Source organism: Platalea leucorodia, assembly GCF_965183815.1.
Source record: "Platalea leucorodia genome assembly, chromosome: 3".
NCBI lineage: Eukaryota > Metazoa > Chordata > Aves > Pelecaniformes > Threskiornithidae > Platalea > Platalea leucorodia.
This window is the reverse complement of record NC_138825.1, coordinates 54,534,831-54,557,226: the sequence shown is the minus strand read 5'-3', so window position 1 is coordinate 54,557,226 and position 22,396 is coordinate 54,534,831. Positions and strand designations below refer to the sequence as shown.

Below are 22,396 nucleotides of genomic sequence, written 5' to 3'. Positions count from 1 at the left end.
ATCATGATTACGCTGTTATAAAACTTAGGCAACTGAAGGAACAAAAGCGCCGTCTAGCCTAGCTGCCCCCCATGATGGAAGATGCAGCACCACGTGGTGGAGAGTCTCCCTTTCAGACTGGAGACTGATTCATTGCCACAGCTGGATCACGGAGGATGAAGCCTCTCTGCAACAACAGGAGACCTACAGGGCTGAAAACAGCCTCCTCCCCACAAAGGCAACCCCCGAGTTGCAGAGGCAGTATCATATCCCAGACATTCGTACCCTGCCCGTGCGTACGGCACAAAAGCGTTCTGGGTATCTTTTATTTAGAAGACCACCACTGTCCCTTGCTTAGCTCCTTTAACAATCCCACTCTGTTCCTCCTGCCTGAATGACAACTGGAAGCAAAAGCGAAAAGTGAAGAGAATGTGGTAAGTCACAAAGAATCATTTTTGCACCCATTCACACTCTGTCCTAGATTATTAACTGCTTCCTCAGAGCTTCAGGTGCAGTGCCCCTTCTCCAAGTTAAATAAACTGGTACACGTTGTTTCTGTACTGTCATTTTGCTTCAGAAATGTTCTTTTATAAATGCTTTTGAATTGGGGAAACCTGATCTATACTAAGATAATTAACGATCCGTTAGATCTCATTGGAAGAGGCCCCTCTGTAAACAAACACTGCCTATTGTTTCCTCTCCAAATAAACCCAAACTTCTGCCCGTTGAAAGCTTGCTCCTTGGGGGAGCACTGATGGCAGTTTTAATCATAACTGGAATCTCTGAAGAACTTTTATTTTAACTAAGAAGCACAAAGCCTAAGAATAGCTGAAATAGAAACACTGTAATTTATTACAGGTATATTGTGGTGTGGGTTTTTTACCTATGAAAAAGCACCCCAAACATAACCATCACCTGACAGTTTTCACTTCTGTCTTAAAAAAAGGGCATTTTTGTGTGAAGTCAATGCTGAATGACTGCTGAAGTCCTGGGACAGTGATCCAAACCATTAATGGGATTCAGTTTCAAAGATTATAATGACATATTGAAGTATTCATTAATACATCCACTCATGAGACTCATAGACAAGCTTCCATGCAGTAGCACATTATTTTTTTCCACTCTGAGAGACAGCATTGATCCTTTCTATCTCGCTACTTCATAGGTCTATAACCAACCAAGGGAGTCCCATTTGGCAGGATTAAAACTTTATTGACTTGAAGGTATTTATACCCCAGTACCCGGGTCAGAGCACCACGAAATCCCACAAAGCATACGTGGCACCCACCCACCACAGCTGTCATGGCTGTAACTAGGTAGGTGGGCAATGATGCTGACATTGAGACACCGGACCTGATGTTAGGGTAGATTTTCCTACCAAAAAAACCTTCTCGCCTTAAAGATGGAATACGACAAAACACCACCAAACCCCAAAATGAGCTTCTCTAGCGGCTTTTATAATCCATGTTCCAGATGTTCTAGAAGACCAAATGTTACTGCTACCAAACAGCTTTACCAAAGAGAGTCTGATTACCATGCTACTTCAAGTCTCTAGGCTATTTGCTGGCTTTGTTAATGACAAAAGAGGTACCTTGTTAGAGAGGAGAGGCTTTGCTTGGGAAGGAATAAACATAAAGGCATTAAACTAAGTATCAGATCTCTTGATGGGCCTAGGTTGAAAACACAAACCCAGGAGGTGCAAAAAACTTCTTTTGAGGTCTCCGTTGTTTGGAAACATCCTGCTCTCAAAGCTGTGCAGTGCAAATTGCATATGCGGCTTTGTGGGCAGATCTCAGCTGTTTATTTTTACACACTGCTAAATACGAACGCTCACGCATTAGTAAATCTACTTGCAAATGCATTTTGGAAACATTTGTAATTTTTTTCCCTCTATAGCTCCACGTAGAAAGAATCTCCAGACACAAATACCTGTCAGTGAAGAACAACTGTGATTGTTAGAATTTGAAACTAGAAAGTACTTAAATAATTCACATTTATTAGAAACTGACAGCAAACAAATTGCACCTTCTACAACCTTAGGAACAAATGTGTTTTATTTCACATACAGTTACCGGCTTACAGGACATTGTCTGCACACCGCAGCAACTGCCTCGGCAGTTGACACATTTGATACAGGCTTTGCGTCAGATGAGGGGAAAGACCCTAATTACACTGCCTCAAGATCAGTTTACACTTCACTCTTCTGTTGACTTCAGCGACAGTGTCATGTACAGAACAATACCAGACCAGACACAGATACTCATTTTCCATTTATGAGTAACCAGAATGAAGTTTCATTCATTTCGGATTTAAGCCAGTAGAAAATAGCCTCTCCAGTTGTTCACCCACTGAATCCTCAGAGACCTTCTGGCTTGTAGGTCAATGGTACTAAGCCAAATTGTATGATTACAAGTTGCCTGATTACCTTAAATAGCACTTCATGAGAATGGTGATGATCGTCAGGTGGGGTAGAAGGGGACAGCTCTGGGACTGTGAGCAAGTATATGCGCTAAAGCACTAGAGAAGCAGCAGATTCTTCCCTGAATGACCAGAGGAGTCTCAGCTGAGGTATGAGAAAAGAAGTCCAAGCCACAGAAATTCATTCTCCTCACTCAAAAGAAGCAATTAAACTAGAAAGCCCCACTTCTGCCAGAAGCACAGGCCCAGCACGCAGCCAGTCAGAGACAAAAGCACTGCAACACCCTACGTAATGAATACCTTTGCAGCAGGTCGATCTCAGTCAGCCACAGAGTATACTCCACTGCAGTGAGAATAAGCAGCACAGCAAAGTTCACCTGTCCCACAGATGACATTTCCAAGAAGAGGCAGTTGCAAAAACCAGCGACTGTCTACCCGGATTCTGCCCAGCAATTTGTGTAATTGCCCGCTGAGCAGATGAAACGATTTTGCTTGGCTTCTGTGAGTCATGGAGCCAATCCCTACCATCTTCTGGAGCTCACTTGGCTAGATGATTATGTCCTGATCCTATAATCAAACCTATGAAGGAAAAAAGGGCCTGTCCTCAGGATCAAGGAAGATCAAGGCTATGGAATAAGGGTGGGGCAAACCTGAGAGTGCTTATTATAGGAAGAGCTGGGAACAACGCCTCATATTAAGGTCATCTTATGCTTTGTCTTACATACCTAACATGAAAATGATGGCTTCTATCTTTCTTTCATGTTCTCTTATTTTTAGAGTAAGAAAAGGTAAGAATCTTCTAAGACACTAAACGTCCAAACTTGCAACAGTCACATCTTTGACTTACTCCCCACTGAACTTGGGTTAAGCACTAAGAGATTTAGAGAATCTATTCGGCTTGCTCTTAAACATCTATCACCTCTCAAACAGATGGCAGGGAAATAAGGTCTTTGGAAACAGGGTGCAGACGAACAAGGTTGTCAACTGTTAGTTTAAAGAAAGAATACTATTTCTTGTGCATTATCAAACTAATCTTCCCAGTCTGTATCTTCTGTGGCCACAAAATATGTTTACGTTACTATGTTCCTTCTGAAAAAAGGGTAGAGTCTAAATAAAATTGCTTGACTCTCAGGACCACAAGATGCACTGTATTGCCTCAAAACAAGACAGGCATATCAGGAGCAAGGACCCTTATAGCCCTAACACCCTGAATAATTCCTACCTAGCTACAGCCCCCTAAACAGTTGGCTTCTGTAATCTGAAGGCCAGAACCTGCAAAGGCAGGCTCAACACCCTGCACTTCTGGGAGTAAGTTCAAGTTTCTCGGAAAAAAAGCCAGCACATTTTGCTCAATGCACTAGAAGCCTGCAGGGTGACCATAAGCCAAATGGGCACCAAGAAAGGTGTCAGACGGGCACTGCCAGAACACCGAAAGGTGTGTTTCCAACTGGCTGGCAGCAAGTGTTTTGAAGTGACAGCTTTAGCATGGCCCAGTACCGCTGCGTCCTCCAGTGCCCTAGGCAAGCCGAGGGGGTCGTTCGGACTCAAAAGCAGCACCTGTGCGCGCTGTGCCCTCCGCCCAGCCCCTGCCCTGCACACTCCACCGGCTGCGGCGGCGGCCCACTGCGGCTCCGGACAGCCGCACAAACGGTAACCCCGCTCGCTGCCAGGAGACGCTGGCTCCCAGGGAGGACCCAGACCCCCCCGAGGCGGCCTCTCCCTCGCAGGCCGGGCCGCGCCGCAGTCCCTCTCGCCTCACACCAACGGCCCGGCCCAACGACCGCCAGGCCCCGCCCACCGGCCCTCGCCCGTGGACGGACCCCGGCCACGGGCACCGACCCCACCCCAACCGCTGCCGCCACCGCGCATGCGCGCGGGCGACATCCGGGCACTCGGGCCCGCTCTCGGGCTCCGCCCCCACCGCGGCGGACGCGCAGCCGCCGGAGAAGGGCGGCCCCGCCGGCGCCGTGCGCGCTCTCAGCCTCTTGCCCCGCCCGCCGCCCCGCCCCGCGCGCTCGCTTGCCCTCGCGCGCGCGCCCGCCCGCGCGGCCGTTGGGGGCGCGGCCGGCAGCGGGGCCGCGCGGGAGCGGTGAGGCGAGGCCGGGCCGGGCCGGGAGAGGCGAAGAGAAGCGAGCGCTGCAGCGGCGAGAGCCCGGTGGGGCAAGGGGTGAGGCGAGGCGCGGCGCAGCGCAGCCTCCCGCGCCTCTTCCGCGCCTTCCTGCCAGCCGAGCGACGGCGACGGGTGAGCCGCAGCTGTCCGCGGCCGGCGGGGCGAGCCGGGGCCTGCGCCCCCGGCGGGGCTGCGTCCCGCTCCCGGCCGGCGGCGGCGGCTGCCTGGCAGCCGGGTGGTAAACGAATGGCGGCCCGGCGAGGGGCGAGCGCCCGGGGTCGCGGCGGGGCGGGGGCGGCCGGGGTCCTGCGCCGGCTCGGTGGCGGCTCCCCGCCGGCGGTGACAGGTCCCGGCCGGCAGGCGGAGGAGGCCGCGGGGGGTTTGGCGTGCGTGCTCCGGCGGTGTCCCCTCCTCTCTGCCCGCCCCCCCGGCTCCCGCAGGGCCCGAAGCGCTGAGCGTGTGTCGGTGCTAACGTGCCATGTAGGGTGGCCGCCGGCCGCCCCGCCCCGCCCCCGCGCCTGGCCCCGCTGCGGGGCCGCGGCCGCCGGGAGCGGGTGGCCGCGGCGGTGGCGGAGCGAGCCCCGCCGCTGCCTCTTGCTCTTGCCCCGCGGTGCTGCCAGCGCTCGGCGGGGTGTCGCGCTAGCACGTGGGAAGGGGTAGGGCCGGGGTCCGCCTGGTGCTGTCGAGGCTGCGGTCGGAGAGTCTCCTCTCTGCATGGTGGGAGAAAGAGGAAGAGAGCAAATAATCCAGAGGTATTGCTGAAATCCTTCTCTAATCCCCCGTGTTCGTGTATTTCGAGTAGCTGGGCTCAGGTCATGCAGGAGGTGGTGTTCTGGCTCTTCTCTCAGTTCCTCTTTTGATGGCTATTATTGACGTGCATTGGAACCTTTTTTTCCCTCCTTTATGAAGGTGAAGAAGGTTGCGTAGCTGTACTCCTGTAACCTCACAGGTTGGCAATCAGAAGCGTATAGGGAGATGACAGCAGCTTGTTGAACGGCACGCACGTTGAAACAGTCGTGTGGCCTCACTGCCAAAAGTTCTAGCGCCACTGTTGTTTGCAGCAGGTCTCCTGAATTCTCCAGGGAAAAAACCCGTGGGCTGGAGAAACCGCTTTCTTTTGTTCTGTAAAGTTCCACTTGGATTTGGCTGAGGAGCTTTTCATAATCCTTGTTTCCCTTTTGCTGATTGTGTTGTTAATATGCTAAAATAAGTGTGTGTTAGCATACTAATCCAAAACCGGGCCTGTGCTGCTGTAGCAACAGCATCACCTTGCTTGTGCTAGTACTTTAGGCAAGAGATCTCCCTCCGCTTCATCTGGAATCGGTGTGTAGCACTTGATGGTTAAGTCCTTTCCCTGGACAGCTGCTGCCTTCTGCTGCGTGTTAATGTCATACACCTTAACTTGTGCTGTCATCCGGAGGGTTAAGGTTCATGCATTCCTGCTGATGAGGATGTTAGTTATGCTTATTTATTATCTTCCCCTCTCCGCCCTCTCGCAAAAGTACAAAAATATTATTAAAAGAACTTTGGTTGGTAAGCAAGTTAAATACTTGGAAGACCGAAAAACACCCTGGCAACTTTAAATGTGTCTTCCACTCTATATGCATGTAAATATCTGTCCATAATTTCTCCATAGTGGTCAAGTTTCATCTAGAGAAGAAATAGATTCAAAGGGTGAATTGGGGTTGTATTGCAAGCTGAGACTTTTTGTGGGGTCTCTGTCTCATTCTTTTCCAAAGTTAGAAGGTGTTAGAGAACAGGAGAATCCCAGCAGAATGGGCAAAGGCTGTGCAAAAGCAGTGGTTTTACTTTGCTTCTTGAATGTTCTTTTGCACTAAATTCTTCTTTTACTCAATTAACTTCTTAAATTTGGATTATATTTCCCTTGCCTCCTACTTTGATGTTAGAAGTGTAATGGGCAAAGTAAGTGCTGAGTTTAACTAGCAATATCTGGTTGGAAACTCCCTGGGGAAGATTTCTGCACGTTTGTGGACAACCAAGTTTTTGACCTAGGTCCTAAAGAGTGTCTTGCAGTACCTTTGTAAAGAAGAAAGCATATGGCTATTACTTTTCAAGTGAGTCCTGTAGCTGCTATAGATTTCAGCTTTATAAGAAACCTGTGCTTTGTATTCAGTCTAATGGAACTAAAAATAACAAATAAGATTTCCTTCATATTGACAAACATATTTCTTTGGTGAGCTCTGTCTCAAATGAGGCAAACACTGTTTGCTTCTGGCAATGAGATGCAGTGGTATTGAGATGGGACCAGGGAATCACTCAGCTAGTGATCACTGTACTGGTGACAATTGGCTTTCAGTTTCCTTATTTGCACAATAAGAATAAAGATAACTCAACTGTTTGTTGGTGAGGTGGTTAGATTGTATAAGGAGTAAGTATTCCTCAACAGACCACAAATAAACAAGTAGTTACATTATTAAGTGAGGGTAACAGAGAAATCCTATGTGTCTGGGCACTGTCTAGTCTCGGTATTGAATGAAGGAAAAAGGCTGAAAAAATCTTATCATATAAACTGGTCTAAAACAGGCCAAGAGAGTTAAAGTCAAGCTCTAGGGGAGCTCTATATTCTGACTTACTTTGCAAGCTACTGTTTTTAATAGTTTTTGAGGTGACACTTGATGTCTTGTTTTAATTTTATTGTAATCTGTTAATGCTACTTGAATCTAAAATACCCTGCAAACCCTTAGAGTCTGTAGAACATCTAGTTGAGTAGACTGTGCTATTGTTTACCAAATGCCAAACATTAATCAAAGCTCTTAATGTGAAATCATGATGAAAACCTGATAGGTTTAAACTTAAGGCACGAGAACGAGAGGTGCAGTGAGGTAAAATTCTGATTGGCGTAGTTGCAGCTTTTCATATAAAACTTAAGGTAGTGGTTCGGGTTGATGGTTGAGTAGTGATACCTGGTTTAGACTTGGTTACATAGGTGCTGGAAGGTGGGCGGTGTTTGCTTTGTTGAAGTTTTAAGCTTTGTATTTATTTATCTATTTAGAAGCATCTCTAGTAGAAACTGTAGTTTTCCAAAAGTCCTATGGGACAGAGCAATTTGTTGGAGTGACAGATTCATTGCAAATAGGATCTTTTTAGGAGTCTGCTTTATTGACATAGCTGTAATGGCCTTACAAAACCTTGTTTTAGCTGAGTCACTATTGTCATCGGCTGTGGAATGTGTTTGGATGGGAATGTTCAGCTGGAGTCGTTGGGGAACAAGTAATAGCATCAAGCCCGTTGGCATTTGGAAAAGGCAGTCTAAATGATATTAGAGATCAGAAATTGATGACTCATTATACATCCTAAAACCCTGCACAAAAGTGTAGTGCAGATCTTTGTGCTTTCCAGTTTTTCGTTCAAGTTAAAAACGTATTGAAAGAGCTGGTATAACGTGCTCATTATGAGATATATTCCCAGCTTCCTGTCATCAACTATTTGAGATGGGTGAGTTTTTGTTTAGAAAATAGTTTTTTTAGAACTGGGTATTTTTTACTATGTCTGTTGGTTTTAAAACCAAGCAGCTTGGAAGGGGAAAAAGCCTAACAGATGCTGCAAAAAATGTCTTTCATTTGATAAGAAAGTGAAATACCTGAAAATAAAATAGGTTAAAGTTGTTAATACTCTGTTCTTGTTTTCCTATTCTTTTTGTTCTACTTTTAATTTTTCAAAATATTTTAGGATAAACTCCATCTTTTCTACTTTAGTATTATCTGGTGCGGTGGGGGGTGGGAGGGATCTGTTAAAGTGTACTATCTATTTGTGCTGTACAGTGGTCAGGCCATCTTCTAACAAGGGTGTATTTTTAATAGGAAAAAAAAAAACCTTATATGTAGAGAGTACATAACATCTGCATTTCAGTCTGGGATTTTGGAGAGCAGTTGTGTTCATGTTCTGTTTACTTTAAGTTGTTTTCTTATTTTGCTATGGGAACTGGTTAAACTTGTGTAGTAAGACCTGAAATAGTATATTAACAAGATTTTTGGCCTGATCTCTGTAAATATACAGGGGTCAGGAATTCTGTGGCAACATGTGTGAATTAAAATAGTATGTAAAAAGGATTTATTTTTGGTTTCTTTTGGGTGGCTAAAACTACCTACTGTAATACTAAATGCATTATTTTTTCCAGTAGTTCCGTTCCTGATTTCTGAGAAATGGCTTGTTTTCTTTTCTTTTTTTTCTGAAGGATTTGTGAGATGATATCTGGGGATAAGGGTATCATTGTTCCTTTGGGTATATCACCTCGGTTCCACCTCTGTGAAGTTTTAGTGATAATCTGTGGGTATGAACATGTGGAAGAAGCAGCTTGTTATAGTAAAGAGCTTTTTAATATTAAGCAACTGTTTAATAATTCTCATGTCTGAAGACTGAAGCTGGACAAATTTTAACTAGACTCAAATGCAGTTTGTAAAAGAATCAAACTTTAAATTTATTTATTTATTTATTTATTTTAGTTCTCCAGCTGTTGCAATTTTTAATTCAAGTTTGGTTTTTTTCTTAAGTGATTCCTGGTAGGCCAAACCAAAGAATTAAGTGAAGTAGGTCAGAATAATAACTGTTAATAATCTCTTCTAGCCTTAAATCTAAACAGGTGACCATCTAGCGTGACTAACAGCTAGCAATAAGCTAAAATGACAGAAATGAGATTGTTTTTGCAAAATCGGTTAAAAACTTGTTTATTTTTCCATAAAACCTGCAAAATATTACAACATTTGTAGCTCCAGATAGTGTAAGCACATGACCTTTTCAGAGCATTGTACATATGGGAAGCAATCTGTACACCTGAAATGAAACCTTACTTCTGATCTCGTTTCTTGCAGAGTCTGCAGCAATCGAGGAGTCGCACTGAGTTCAAGGTCAGAAGTGCTTTACACATGAAATCTACTGGCTCTCTAGCTGATTCTGCCCTGTCACCATCTCAACAGGTAGAGTGCTTTTGTGCCCGAGCCATGCAGCAAGCGCAGCTGTTCCTGGTGTGGTTGTCCTGTGTCAGTGTGTGGCCAAAGGCACATTGAGGCCTTTGGGTTTCTTCTTCGGGGAATGTGTCAAGGAGACAAGAATGCATGGCAGATCTGTCACAAAAGTACTCTAAGGAAAAGCCTAGTAGTTTTGGTTTTGATTTTTAACGCTCATAGAGTTTAATAGTGATAGCAGAAAGTGTTCTATCATTCCATCAGAGCTTCTATTCTAAAATGGAACAAAGCCAGACACATGGAGCATCAGTGGAGGGTCCACGTCAGTCAAAGCAGCGTTTTGCTTTGGTCATTTTCCCCTTGATTCTATTTTTTTTTTTGGCTGAAATGATTTGGGAGGAAATATCTCACTGAATTCTCTGAATGGGAGGAAGATGGTTTGCCGCTAGGGAGAAAGGAACTCCTAAAGTGTTACTCAAAAGAATGCAAAATACAGGTCAGGTCCTGTAATAGGGTGTTTGGGGCAGGAGTAGACATAGAAGAGCTTTTCTTTATAAGGTTGACATAAAAAAGTTGCACTTCCTTACAATTATAATACTCACTATTTTTGCTGTAGTTAGAAGTTTCTTTTTGTTTTGGTCTGGTTTGTTTTTGAGGTAGATGGATAACTTTAATTTATGCTTCAAAAAGCGGTTAGTACATACTCCTTCAGTGCTAGATAGTGGATAAAACTAGAATCTTTCCAGAAGCACGTATCCCCCTGAGTTTTTTTTTTCTTGCAATAAGAAGCCATGTTTTGAGCCTGACCTTTTTCTGCCTCTTTTGTGTAATACATATAAATTGCTGTAGACTGTGATGATAATGGTGGAAGTAGCATACTACTTGTATAGTAGTTTGGGCTTTAGTAATTGAAGCTCCTTCTCATGTGTTCAGTGATTAACAAAAAAATAATGTAGACTTATTCTAGTATGTCCAATATGTGCAGTCACTACCAGGCAGGGAAGATGCTTTCTTCTTTGTTGTGGATGAATTTATGTTTGAGAATGTAGAGAAAACTTGTCTATCCAAATGTTTTTAATACAGTTTTAACTTCTCTGATCTGCCTGGGTTGTCCTGATGAACTCAGGGGTGAGGGGCAGTAATTTGTATCCTGTAAGGTTGAGATTTTAAGTGTGGCATCTGAAAGGATTCTACTTCCTGAAAGTATGTCTGATGTATACTAGTTTGAAGAAATATGAGGCTTCATAAAGTTCCTGTCAGGAGCTTCTCTTTGAAATCAGAAAAATTGTGCAAAAAAAGAACAATTGCCTAGTATATAAGATATTAAAATATGGCCACATGTACTACTCTATTACCTGTGCAACTGAAGCACATACCTTTAAATTTGTCACCTCTTAGTCATGTAATTTCACGTTAATAACTTAGCAGTTTGTAATGTTGTTTGTTGTTCTTTTGAATTTACCATTTTAAAGAGTAGTTGGAAATTAGTGTAGCATTAGATTAACTTTGCTGTATATCCCTCTTTCCTGCCTTCCCAATGCTATGGATTAAGCAGGATTTGAGGTACCCAGCTCCCTAATATGAGGACAATGGCTGCACTGGTTTTGGAGAAGCCTCAGGATGGGGCTATTTAACCTTAGACTTTGTGGAGTCTTGAGGAGTTAGAGTTAGAGCTGCCTTTTGTTGCTCACCTCAAGGAGGGATGGCAACTAGTGGTGGCATTTGCCATTCTCCAACTGAAATGGTGTCAAAGAATGCCAGTTCATGTTTTTCATCGGTTATTTGAAAACTGTCAAATCAAAGCAGACCTCAGACCAACCAGCCCAAACACCACCACCCCCAACCCAAAAGGGGGGCATAACATGAATAACATAGAAAGTTAATGCAGCCATGCTATTGTAGTAATAGACTGAGGTGTTGAGTTTTAGATACAAAAATTGTTATTCTTTTTGTGCAGGATAGGGATCACAAGTCAAGAAAAGCTTACCTTCTACAAGACTGCAAAGCTTGTTTAAAGCATTTGATAGTTAGACCTGTGACTCAAGGTGAATGGTAGTTATTCTCCCATGCATGGCAGTATATAGAAGAATAAAATAGCTTGTTCAATAATTATCTATAGTACTGCCAATTCTATTTTGGCAGAATATTCTAAAGATTTTTTTATTTTTTTTTTTTTTTTTTAAATAATACTTCTCTCTACCTCTTGCCCTATTTTTCCTTACCGTTTTTTATAACTACCTATCACTTAAATCTTTCTCTCGGTCATTTTCTCTCTGAAAGTTTCTGCATCCTACCATACGTGTTAGCCACTGTTTCAGCCAGAGAACTGAGTAAAAGCTGGAAGATTCAGAAATATGTCAGTCTCTTCTACTATCTCCAAAACAAAAGAGAATTTTTAGAATGGTTTGCATATATTTGGCTGCTTGTGGGTGGATTTGGATGCTCCTGGGAGTTTAAACCTGTAGTACTGCTTGTGTCTCTCTATTCTTCTACTTCCTTGAACCAGTAATTTAAGAACCTGTTGGCCTATTTAGTTGAATTTGATAGAGGGAAGAGTCTCAAAGGTAGCTGAGCTTTATAGGTTTGGTGAATAAAAGGTAGCTGAGTAATGGAGGGTTCCAATAGCAGTAATACTTGCTGCAGTTTCGTATATTACTGGCACCAAAGAATTCATGTAGAAGAGAGTAAGTAAGCAGACTTTGGGTTTGACAATACTAAATACAGCTCCTTATACTGTGTGGTGTAGAAGAGAGTGAGAGCTCTTACTTGCAGCTGAAGTATTGTGTGGCGACTGTTTGAGACTGTTATTATGCTATTTTAATGTTTGTGTTACAACAGCAACTGAAAATCATGTGGCTGTAGCAGCTGGAATTTTAATCCTTTTAATTATGACAGATTTTCAAAGCATGCTCTGGCTGATTTGGTCAGCTGACTGTATAGTATGTACAATAACATCAAGTGATTGCACAAATTCTGAGAGCAGTGGTCACCTCACTGGAACGGGATGTATTTTTAGGTTTCTCTGCTAGTAACAGTCAAGTGTGTGTACTTAAGCATCTCATATGAACTGAAGCTAGTTGCTGACATTACACTATCAGAAAAGGACAGCTGTTCGTTCTTGCTATAGTCATTGATCTGACGCTATCTTCTCACCAAATTGTGGCAAGGAACACAATGGGGTATAAACACTGTAAATATTATTGGTACATGTTTTAATGACAGGTATTTTTCTTCAGGTCAGCAATGACACTCTTTGCTAGCCCTTTCAATTTTCTGTATTGGAGTAACTGAAAGTACTTTGTTACCTCCAGCAAGAATTTTCTTTATCTCCCTTTCACCCAGCATTTTTTTCCTTGACAAGGCAAAGTTTGGGAAGAGGATGGTTCTTGTTCTCAGTGTAGTACTAGTGAAATATTGGTTCTTGTTCTTCAAAGGAAAATGATTCATATGTGGATGCTCTTAATGAATCAAAGAGGTGCTAAGTTCTGTGGTTCACGAGGTTAACTTACAAAATGGAGTGACCATTTGTTGATTAATGAATGTGCTAATTCTTGAGGTCTTATCCTTTATTTCACTAGTTTGATAGGCTCATTTGGTTTTTTGCCTTTGGACTTAATTTGAAATTTGATAATTGAATTATATCAAAAGCCTTAACTAGTTTAAGCAGTCCAGGAACTCATGACTGCCCAAAACAGTTGTTGAGTTTGAAGCCCAGGTATTAAAATAAAAAATGCAGAAAAAGGACATTTTATATATATATATATAAAAATAAAAATATATATATATATGGACTTTGTAGTAAGCTATAAATATATGGACTTTGTAGTAAGCTATAAATAAAATGTGACATTCTGACTAAATTGAAGTTCTGCAGCAGGTGCTGTGAAGTTAAGGCTTACAAGCAGGACACAGAATTTTAGTGAATGTACTGCTGATGGTCTACTGATGTCCAAAGAGATTTTAAATTACATATTTAGTTAAGGAGCCAAAGGATTTAAATTTTAAGTGAAATGGCAACTAATATCAAACTTTTTAGTGACCAATAAAAATTCTAATTCACAGAAACTGAGAGAATAGATTACTTCAGCTATTTAATTGATCGCATGCATGCTGCTGCTTTATAAAAACAATTGCAAGCATCTGTTATAGATCTAAATTAGCATCTGCCTATTGGTAAAACATGGTATTTTAGTGTCTGTGCTGGCTTTCATATACTGTCTGTTAGTGATATTTGGTGTTTTCACCAGGTTTTGTCTCCTTCTTACACACTTCAGAATTTCATTTGCTTGTATGAAATCATTAAGTTTTGGTGAATATTAGCTTATGTGTGAAAGGAGTCCAGGAGCCTGAGAAAAGCCAGTATCATCATGCAACTCGTGTTTCACAATCTGATTTGTAAAGACCAAGACAGTGTGCTAGGGAGGAGGATGTTTTGGTAGAATGTTCTTCTGTGTAAACTCACATGGGCTATTTAATGATGGTTGACTAATTTAGGGTATGTCTACAGAAATGGTGCAGGCAAACATGAGCTCAGTTTGACTGCGTTCTGAGCTGCCTGCAGGCAGGCCAGCTTTGGCCTAGAAGCAATAGAACACGGCGGGCCTAGCAGTGTGCGCTAGCTAACGCACCTGCCCTCTGCTCTAAAAGTGGCTTTTTCTGGCCGTCTTAAAGGGAGCAGGGTGCATGGCTCTTTGCAAAGTAGGTAAACAATGTATTTTTTTTTTTTTTAAACATAATTGGGGTAACTGATTAAATTAAGCCTTACTGCTACCAGACTGCTTGTTTCATGGGAGCAGAACTGTGTCTAGATACACGAAGCAAGGGCTGGGCTCTGTAAGGGCTCTTGCATTATAAACTAGCAATTATCTTTTTCAGGGCTGTTTCCATTTTGTGTTAAGTGCTTTCAAATACACACATAACCTGAGAGCTTCCTTTTGATCTCTGCTCACCTGTTGACTTGAGGAAAACTAGAGTTTGGCTTCAGTATTGATGCAAAACGCTGAAATTTTCTTTGGTCTAGCAACAGGTAGGCTGCTGTATTTGTCAGGAATTACTTAGAGAGGGCTTTGCCAGAAGAACTAAAAATATCTCAGAGAAGTCAATTTTCTCATTTTCATTCTTTACTGAACATGTTTCAGCTCTTTGCAGTAGATGCTATCTTACTTAATATGCAAGTTGAAAGCAGGTTGTGTGCCAGAAAGGTTTGCTAAAACGTTTAGCAAGTCAGTCAGTCACTGAGTTCAGTGACTGATGCGCTTGACAATTTATTCCAAACTTACTTGTTACTCAGTATATAAATACTAAGGTATGGTGGGAAAAATTCAGCTGTGTTTTGCCTGCTAAGTGTAGCACATATGCTTCTTTGTTAGAAGTGTTCAGGAGAGTGGGTGGCTAAAATATTTGAGTTATCCAAATTACGAGGGATGGGGGGATGAGGACAGATTGCTACTTAAAGTTGGCATGAATTTCAAAGCATTAAAAGAATACAAGTGAGTGAAGTGTCACATATATTTCTATTTAAATGCTTTAAATAATTTAAAGTGGAATGTCTAAAAGGCTGTTTTGTTTCCTCTTACCTTGAGTTTGAACAAAAGGAATAATATCAATCAGTTTTATTCTTACAGTTCAGAGTATTTGTAATTTAAGAAGTTTTAATGGATTAAAACTAAGGTGTTTAGTCTGAAGACAACGCATGAGAGCACTTGTTAGCTAGTAGAATAAAATAAGGCACCATTTCTATTAATCTTAAATTCTGTAAGCGTTTTATTTTTCAGGAAAATTGCTGGAGGGTGGGAAGTGAGGAAAAGATGGAACTGAGCAATGTATTTTTGACACAGTATTTTGAGATCTGGCTCTGTGTAAGTCATTCTCTGATATCTCTGAACTGTAATCCCTAGTGGTATCACTTCGGAGAGGGAGTTTGTTAAAGCGTAGGGGAGAGCTTGGTCACTTGCATGGGCCTGCACTTCAGCTAGTGAGCAGTTCCAGAGCATCTTGAAGTATGATACAAAGACGCAAAGTTTAATCTCTTCCTTTTTTTTTTTCTTTTTTCTTTCTTCCTCCCTACCAAACCAAAGAATTGAATTTTTTGTTTGTGTCAATTTTTTATAATAGATTAGGCAATGAATTTTATTTGGATTTTTATTGCTGTTTGGCTTCTTATATAAAGTTGTTGTGTTACCCTTACACTTTGAACTGCTGGTATTGTAATCATGATGGCCATAGGATGCATTAAAAAAATTACCTTTTGTGGGTTGAACTGGAGGTATAGACAGAACCTTTATTTTAATGTGTAGTATAATTGCTACCCTTATGCAACAACTACTATAAAAATTAGGGAGGAGTCATAGGCTATAGATGAAGAAAAAAAAGAAGAGTGAAGAGCTGTTGTAAAGGACTGCTGTCTGTCAGAAGCATGGCGGGGTGTAGAATGGGACATGACAGGGGACTGAGATACACACTGAGGGCTGCAGGTTGCCTTAAACAGAATTGCATGAAGAGGATGTCAGGAGCTTAGGTGGTAGCAAGCAGCCCAGGGAATAGGTTGCCTCTGTTTAATTTAGAGAACTAGAGATGAGGATGAATCTGGCTTCCTTTATTTCATCTCCCTACTCTGTAGAGTTATATGGTTTATGATTTTAGGTAGTAGGCCATAGTCAACAATCATGGTTTGGTTTTCATCGAATCATCTATTTGCAATGGGCAGGGGAACAGAGCTATTCCAGAGGGAAGGATTATACAACATTTTTACCTAAGTTGTACATATTATACCTGGTGAACAAATGCGTAGACTATGATGTCTTGAACTCTGATACCAATGTGTATCTTTAATTTTCAGGTGAACTTTTAAACACCATTTCTTTGAGATAAAATGTCACTTATTCTCTTAAAATGGCTACTGATCAGTTCACATGTTAACATATATCTCTCTGTACACATAGAGGATGCAAAGCTGCAAATAACTGTTAGTAAATATTAACAACATTGAGTTGATATTCTATGCTTTTGTCTCCTTTCTCTTCACTCAGAATTGGATTTACAGTCATGGAGGAACATCAACAACATTTACACTGTGTGAACTGTGTCAGCCGTCGTTGTATGACCAGACCAGAGCCTGGCATTTCCTGTGATTTGATTGGCTGCCCGTTGGTTTGTGGAGCAGTTTTTCACTCGTGTAAAGCTGAAGAACATCGCATGTTATGTCCACTTGAAAGAGTGCCTTGTTTGAATAGTGGCTTTGGATGTCCCTTCATAGTAGCCCGAAATAAAATTGCTGATCATCTAGAAGTTTGTCCTGCAAGTGTGGTATGTTGTACGATGGAGTGGAATAGATGGCCAGTCAGTTACGCAGACCGAAAATCTTACGAAAATCTGAGTAAAGATGTTGATGAAGTGGAACAGCTAGATATGGCTTTAGCCCTTCAAGACCAGCGCATGTTATTAGAATCACTTAAAGTAGCAACTATGATGTCAAAAGCAGGAGATCAAATACCAGAATCCAGAGAGCAAACCTCTGTCAAATCAAGTGCCCCAGATACAGTGCATTCAAATGGCTTGATGCCTGTAGATGAAGAGTCCTATGGCGCACTTTATCAAGCTACTGTGGAAACAACAAGGAGTTTAGCTGCTGCTCTGGATATCCTGAACACTGCTACAAGGGACATTAATATGTTAAGTTCAAGGCTCTGCATTTCACCACATGAAATGAAAGAAGATACTGAGATTAAAGAACAAGCTTCTAATGGTGTTATTCAGGATAAAAACTCTGACCATGAATATCCAGATGAAGATAACATGGGAGCAGTTGGGGGAATTAACTTTGATAGCCTGAGTCAAAATTCACAAATGGAGCAAAATGGTTCTAGTGATATTTGTTACGATGTAGTGCAAAAGCACGACTTAAATGTAAACCTCAGTAACTCCTCACTTTTGTGTAATGGCTTTCATGTAGAAAATGAATGTTCAAAGGTGTTGGACCAGAATGAAGATCTTGGTGTATCTAATGCAAAACCATCCAGTGTAGCAAATGGTGAATGTACTACATCTCATGATGATGAAGCATTACAGTCTTGCAGCTCCTTCCCTGTAACAGCACAACTTAAAGAAGTAATATCAGCTGATCACTTAGTTAATGGCAATGTTAATCATGTACTACTTCCCCATAATGCTAACGAAGAAGAAACGTTAGAGAGGCAAGTGGAGCAAGAAAGATTGAGAAACGTAGATGCGTTTTCACTTTTACGGCATCGATCATACAAATTCCTTGTTAACCACTATTGGTCTACACCAAAAGAAGACAAAGCTGTTGATACGTCTGATTTGGAGATAACAGAAGATCCTATGGGTCTTCAGGGGATTGATCTAATCACTGCAGCTCTGTTGTTTTGCCTAGGAGACTCTCCTGGAGGTAGGGGGATATCAGAAAGTCGCGCTGTTGATGTGTATCACGTTGACTTTGGGACCCAAACATTTTCTCTCCCATCTGCTATATTGGCCACAAATACAATGGTGGGGGAAATAGCTTCAGCTTCTGCATGTGATCATGCCAACCCACAGCTCTCAAATCCAAGTCCATTCCAGACCCTTGGACTGGATTTGGTATTGGAATACGTGGCTAGATACCAAACAAAACAGCGTTCAATGTTTACATTTGTTTGTGGACAGTTGTTTAGGAGGAATGAATTTTCGTCGCATTTTAAGAATGTGCATGGTGACATTCATGCTGGCCTTAATGGCTGGATGGAGCAGAGGTGTCCTTTGGCGTATTATGGGTGTACATATTCTCAACGAAGGTTTTGTCCTTCAACACAAGGGGCAAAAATCATTCATGACCGCCACTTAAGGTCATTTGGAGTTCAGCCTTGTATATCCACAGTATTAGTAGAACCAGCAAAAAGCTGCTTAATTGGACTACACAATGACCATCTGAGTAGTCTACCTTTTGAGGTTCTGCAGCACATCGCTAGTTTTCTAGATGGCTTTAGTTTATGTCAGCTTTCAAGAGTGTCACGTTTAATGAGAGATGTGTGTGGAAGCTTGCTTCAAGCACGTGGAATGGTGATACTGCTTTGGGAGAAGAGAAAGTACACAGATGGAAGTTCTTCTTGGCAGATAAAAGAAAAGGTAAGTTATTTTTTATTTCCAAGGTGAAACGGAAGGTATTAAATTGGTCATGTCTCTGTTTTTTCCCTTAATATTTTCCTTGATCACTATTGTAATTACTGTTTTTTGATATAATATCCCTTCAAGAAACAGATTGTCATATAGAACAATTAGGGAAAATTGCTAGCAGGTTGGTTCAGTCTTCTCCACACTTGAAGAAGTAGAAGTTAAAGTAGTGTCTGTCTAGTTTTTACTTGATGTAAATAAATTAACCTCTGATTTTCCCAAGATTTTAAAATATTAAATGATTACTTCATGATTTTCTTCAATATCAATATTCCATGAAAGTGGGAAAGTTGCCTACAAAGTTTGCTTTTCTTGCCTTCTATACTGTTTACAGCAATTTCAATATTTGCTCATCTGTTGAGATCCTATCCATTGGCATGACATTGAGTGCCTTAAGTATGTAAATAATTCTTAAAACCTTTGGGTGACCTTTGTATAGTACAGTTTTCACCATTCTCTCCTCCTTCCCCCTCCCAGAACTGCAGAGTATCTGCAGCAATCATTTGGAATTGCAGAAGTTGATCATTTCATAAATGTATCATTGTGACTGGTCATGCAATACTTTGTCATTTACCTTCTGATTTCTTCTACTTTGTAGATGCAAAAAGTATTGCCTGCCTTTCTTCCCAGTGTTCAGAGTTAACTTGGAATTTGAATCAGCCTGGGACTGGCTACACAAAGTTTAGCATTGTATGTTTTTGTCGCACTGATTTTTAGTATGATTTATAGTAGCCGCAAAACATTGCCTGAAAGTGTTACAGCACAAACATTCGATTTCCTGCTCTGAGTTCAGGTGTCTTAAAACATTTTGAGCCTAAATGCAGCTTATTTTCTAGGTTTGGCGCTTCAGTACAGCCTTCTGTACTGTGAATGAGTGGAAGTTTGCTGACATCGTAAGCATGGCTGACCACCTGAAAAAATGTAGCTACAATGCTGTAGAGAGAAGAGAGGAGGCTGTTCCGCTGCCATGTATGTGTGTAACACGAGAACTCACTAAAGAAGGACGTTCACTGCGCTCTGTTTTGAAACCAGTACTTTAAATATTGCAACCACTCCCAATTGCACATACACTCAAGCACCTGATAAACCTCGGTAATATTACGTGACACTTTATTAATGTACTAAAGATACTTTCTAGCTAAATCTACTCTGTCACTGTGTATATAAGGTTTGAAGTGACATTTATTTTTTATAATACTGTTTAGCTGGAAAGTAATGAAAGTTGCCTTAACGTTTGAAAAATTTGGAACTTGCTGGACAGGGTAGTTTTATCTAACTTATATAATTTAAGAACAAAATCCTAAAAGTGTGTTTTCTGATTCACTGGTGCCCATGTTGCTGTTGACTGATAACATTTCAAAAATGGCCTCTAAATGGTATGCACATTTAGATAGGAAACACTGAGTTGTAGTGAGACAAAATCCTGACCAAATGTACTTTCTGTATTTGGTCTATTTTTTTTAACAAATTATAATCCAAATATTTGAAAGATAAGGAAGAATTCAAAACTTCATAGTAGATGTTTCAAACGCAGCTTTTAAGTGCATCTTTTCTCATGAAATCGGTGTTCTAGTGCTCTTCCTAGTTAACAGGTGATCTAGGATCAGCTTTTTTTTAAATTTTTTTTTTTTTTTTTTTAGGAATTATCTAAGTGAACTCAGATTTACAGCAGCTTAATTTTTAGTACAACTTTCTTTTGACATGTCAACAATGATTATTTTTCTTCTGAACTATTAACAGTTATTTCACTTTTGGGAGCAAAACTTTTAGAGCTAAAAACATGGAATACTAGTTTTTACACTTGCATCTACAATGACATCGATACAAAATGTTTAAAATGTTTTTCCTTGTCCTGCAGTTGGCTGAGGGTTAAATTGCTTGAGCAGTCAGAAATTCAAAGTATGTGACGAACAGTTACGAATTTATAATGCAGCTAATGAAAGGGCTTTACTTGTTTTATGGTATTGTGAGATGTATTGTCTCCTTTTCTGTTAATTTGTCTATAAAAATGCTGCTTTTCTGAGGAGCATTTTAAATTACTGGTATGTATAGCAAATGTATCATCTTCATAAGATGAGACATGATTCGTTAATTGCATAAGGCATATCAGAAATGTATGTTCAACCACATCTGTTAAATGAACAACTCCGATTTGCTTCCAGTCTTCCATAATAAAAGATCTTACAAAGCATTTCTGAACAGAGAATACATGCTATGAAAAATGGTCTGATATAGCAAAACTGTATGTAATAACTTGATCTGACTTTCCAACTTGTTTGTATTAATGTTGGTGTCTCTAGCCTGTTGCACTTAGCAACTGTGCCACAAAGCTAAAACAGAAACAGACCAGAGCTTGGAACAAAGAAATACAGTACGTATTTCCATTCTAGGAAAAAATAAGGTATTAGTAAGGAGGAGATGTTTACAAAAATGGCTAAATTTATTACTCGTAATTTCTGTACTGGGCACTTGTTTATGGCTAGTCTGGATGCATTTCACAACTTTGGTATCTGTGCATTTCCCATTCTGGGTCCAGTCCAGCTAAACATCCACTGCCTTTTTCTATCCAGAGTGCTACAGGTGCCCAGAAAAAAATTAAATCTAGTTCTTCAGTGCCATGAGTTGAAATTAAAGAGCTCAAACAGAAGTTCTGCCTGGATCTTCAAACTACATGTTCTCTTCCTAAACTTTCTCTTTTTCTGTTTGGAGAGAGGAGAGAGGAGTAAACCCTCTACAGAAGTCAGCAATATTTGCAGTAATTCTTAGCTGTTACCACAGTTGTGTGGAAAGGAGAATCTAGACTCACGTACAAATCTGACTATACCGACTGGGTTTTAGGTAGGAATTTTAATGCCCCCTGCCCCGTTCTCTGAGTGCATTGAAATGCTCATTACCCACAAATTCTTCAGTACAAGGCAGGAGACAGACTTTCATCAGTTCTTGTCTTTTAGCTCTAATGGCTGCTGCTCTCCAGTGTTTAAAAGCAGTTGTGTGACTGGAAGGATCCCGAATGTTGAGGAGTTTATGGTTGCGATTATGGCTAAATCTACTTTAAAACATCTCTCTTGGGTTACTGGTATTTTTTAAGTCAGCAATGTGGTGGTTTTGGAGCTTGACATTCTTTGTAACTACCCAGAACCCTGATAAGTATGGTAGGCAGGCACATGTCTCGGTTGCTTAGGAGAAGAGGGTATTGAGTTAGAGGAGCTGGTGTTGGTAGAATCTCGCTTGTAGCACAGTGCAGATCTACATCTAAAGTATCATCTGTTGTTGATCTATTAAAATGAACTTTTTAAGTACTCGGTGTTCTTCTTAAGAAATAACACTATTTCTCAATACATGCACTTTTGTTTTCAAATGTAGATACAGGCTTTTTTGTTAAATTAGTTTATTTTTTATGAGAATCCAGAGCTATTAAAATATCAATGTTGTAAACAAAATCTCTGCCTTGTAAACTGCTCCAAATGCAGGAATACAATATAGTTAGGATAAAAACGTTTTTTTTTACACTGCTATGCAGTTTGTAAAACATCTATGGTGTATAGTCAGTCTATCAAAATGTGGCTTGTTCACATTTGCCCTTGAATTTTAAAAATGTTGTATCCCTTTCCTGGTACATCTTCCTTACAGCATATATAGACAGCTGTTCCAGTCTTTCTTTTACTTGATACCACATTGCTACTTTGTTTAAAATATTATGTTTTCAATCATTATGCAATATTTTTTTGCAATGTCTGTTGAAATCCTAATAAAACTTTTGGAGTTTCTCTTTTAGTATGATTGTACTTTTTTTTAAAGC

The 22,396-nt window shown here is 40.9% G+C and overlaps 1 protein-coding gene across 4 annotated transcripts; it reads left to right on the top strand.

The window, feature by feature from the left end:
* Nucleotides 1-4,461: 4,461 nt before the first annotated feature.
* FBXO30 (F-box protein 30) lies at nucleotides 4,462-22,364 on the top strand. Of its 4 annotated transcripts, none has more exons than XM_082306418.1 (4): nucleotides 4,462-4,639; nucleotides 9,337-9,441; nucleotides 16,458-18,552; nucleotides 19,434-22,364. In XM_082306418.1, exons 3-4 carry the CDS (start codon nucleotides 16,474-16,476, stop codon nucleotides 19,635-19,637), a joined length of 2,283 nt encoding a protein of 760 aa, XP_082162544.1. In that variant the 5' UTR covers nucleotides 4,462-4,639; nucleotides 9,337-9,441; nucleotides 16,458-16,473; the 3' UTR covers nucleotides 19,638-22,364. The 4 variants fall into 4 exon arrangements, with proteins under 4 accessions (XP_082162544.1, XP_082162546.1, XP_082162545.1 ...); XM_082306420.1 differs by having other exon boundaries at nucleotides 4,463-4,564; XM_082306419.1 differs by lacking the exon at nucleotides 4,462-4,639 and adding an exon at nucleotides 5,061-5,259.
* Nucleotides 22,365-22,396: the final 32 nt, after the last annotated feature.

Coding starts and splice junctions, on each gene's coding strand:
- FBXO30 (XM_082306418.1), top strand. CDS start 16,474: ATGGAGGAACATCAACAACATTTACACTGTGTGAACTGTGTCAGCCGT. Junction 18,553..19,433: donor CTTGGCAGATAAAAGAAAAG/GTAAGTTATTTT, acceptor CTTATTTTCTAG/GTTTGGCGCTTCAGTACAGC.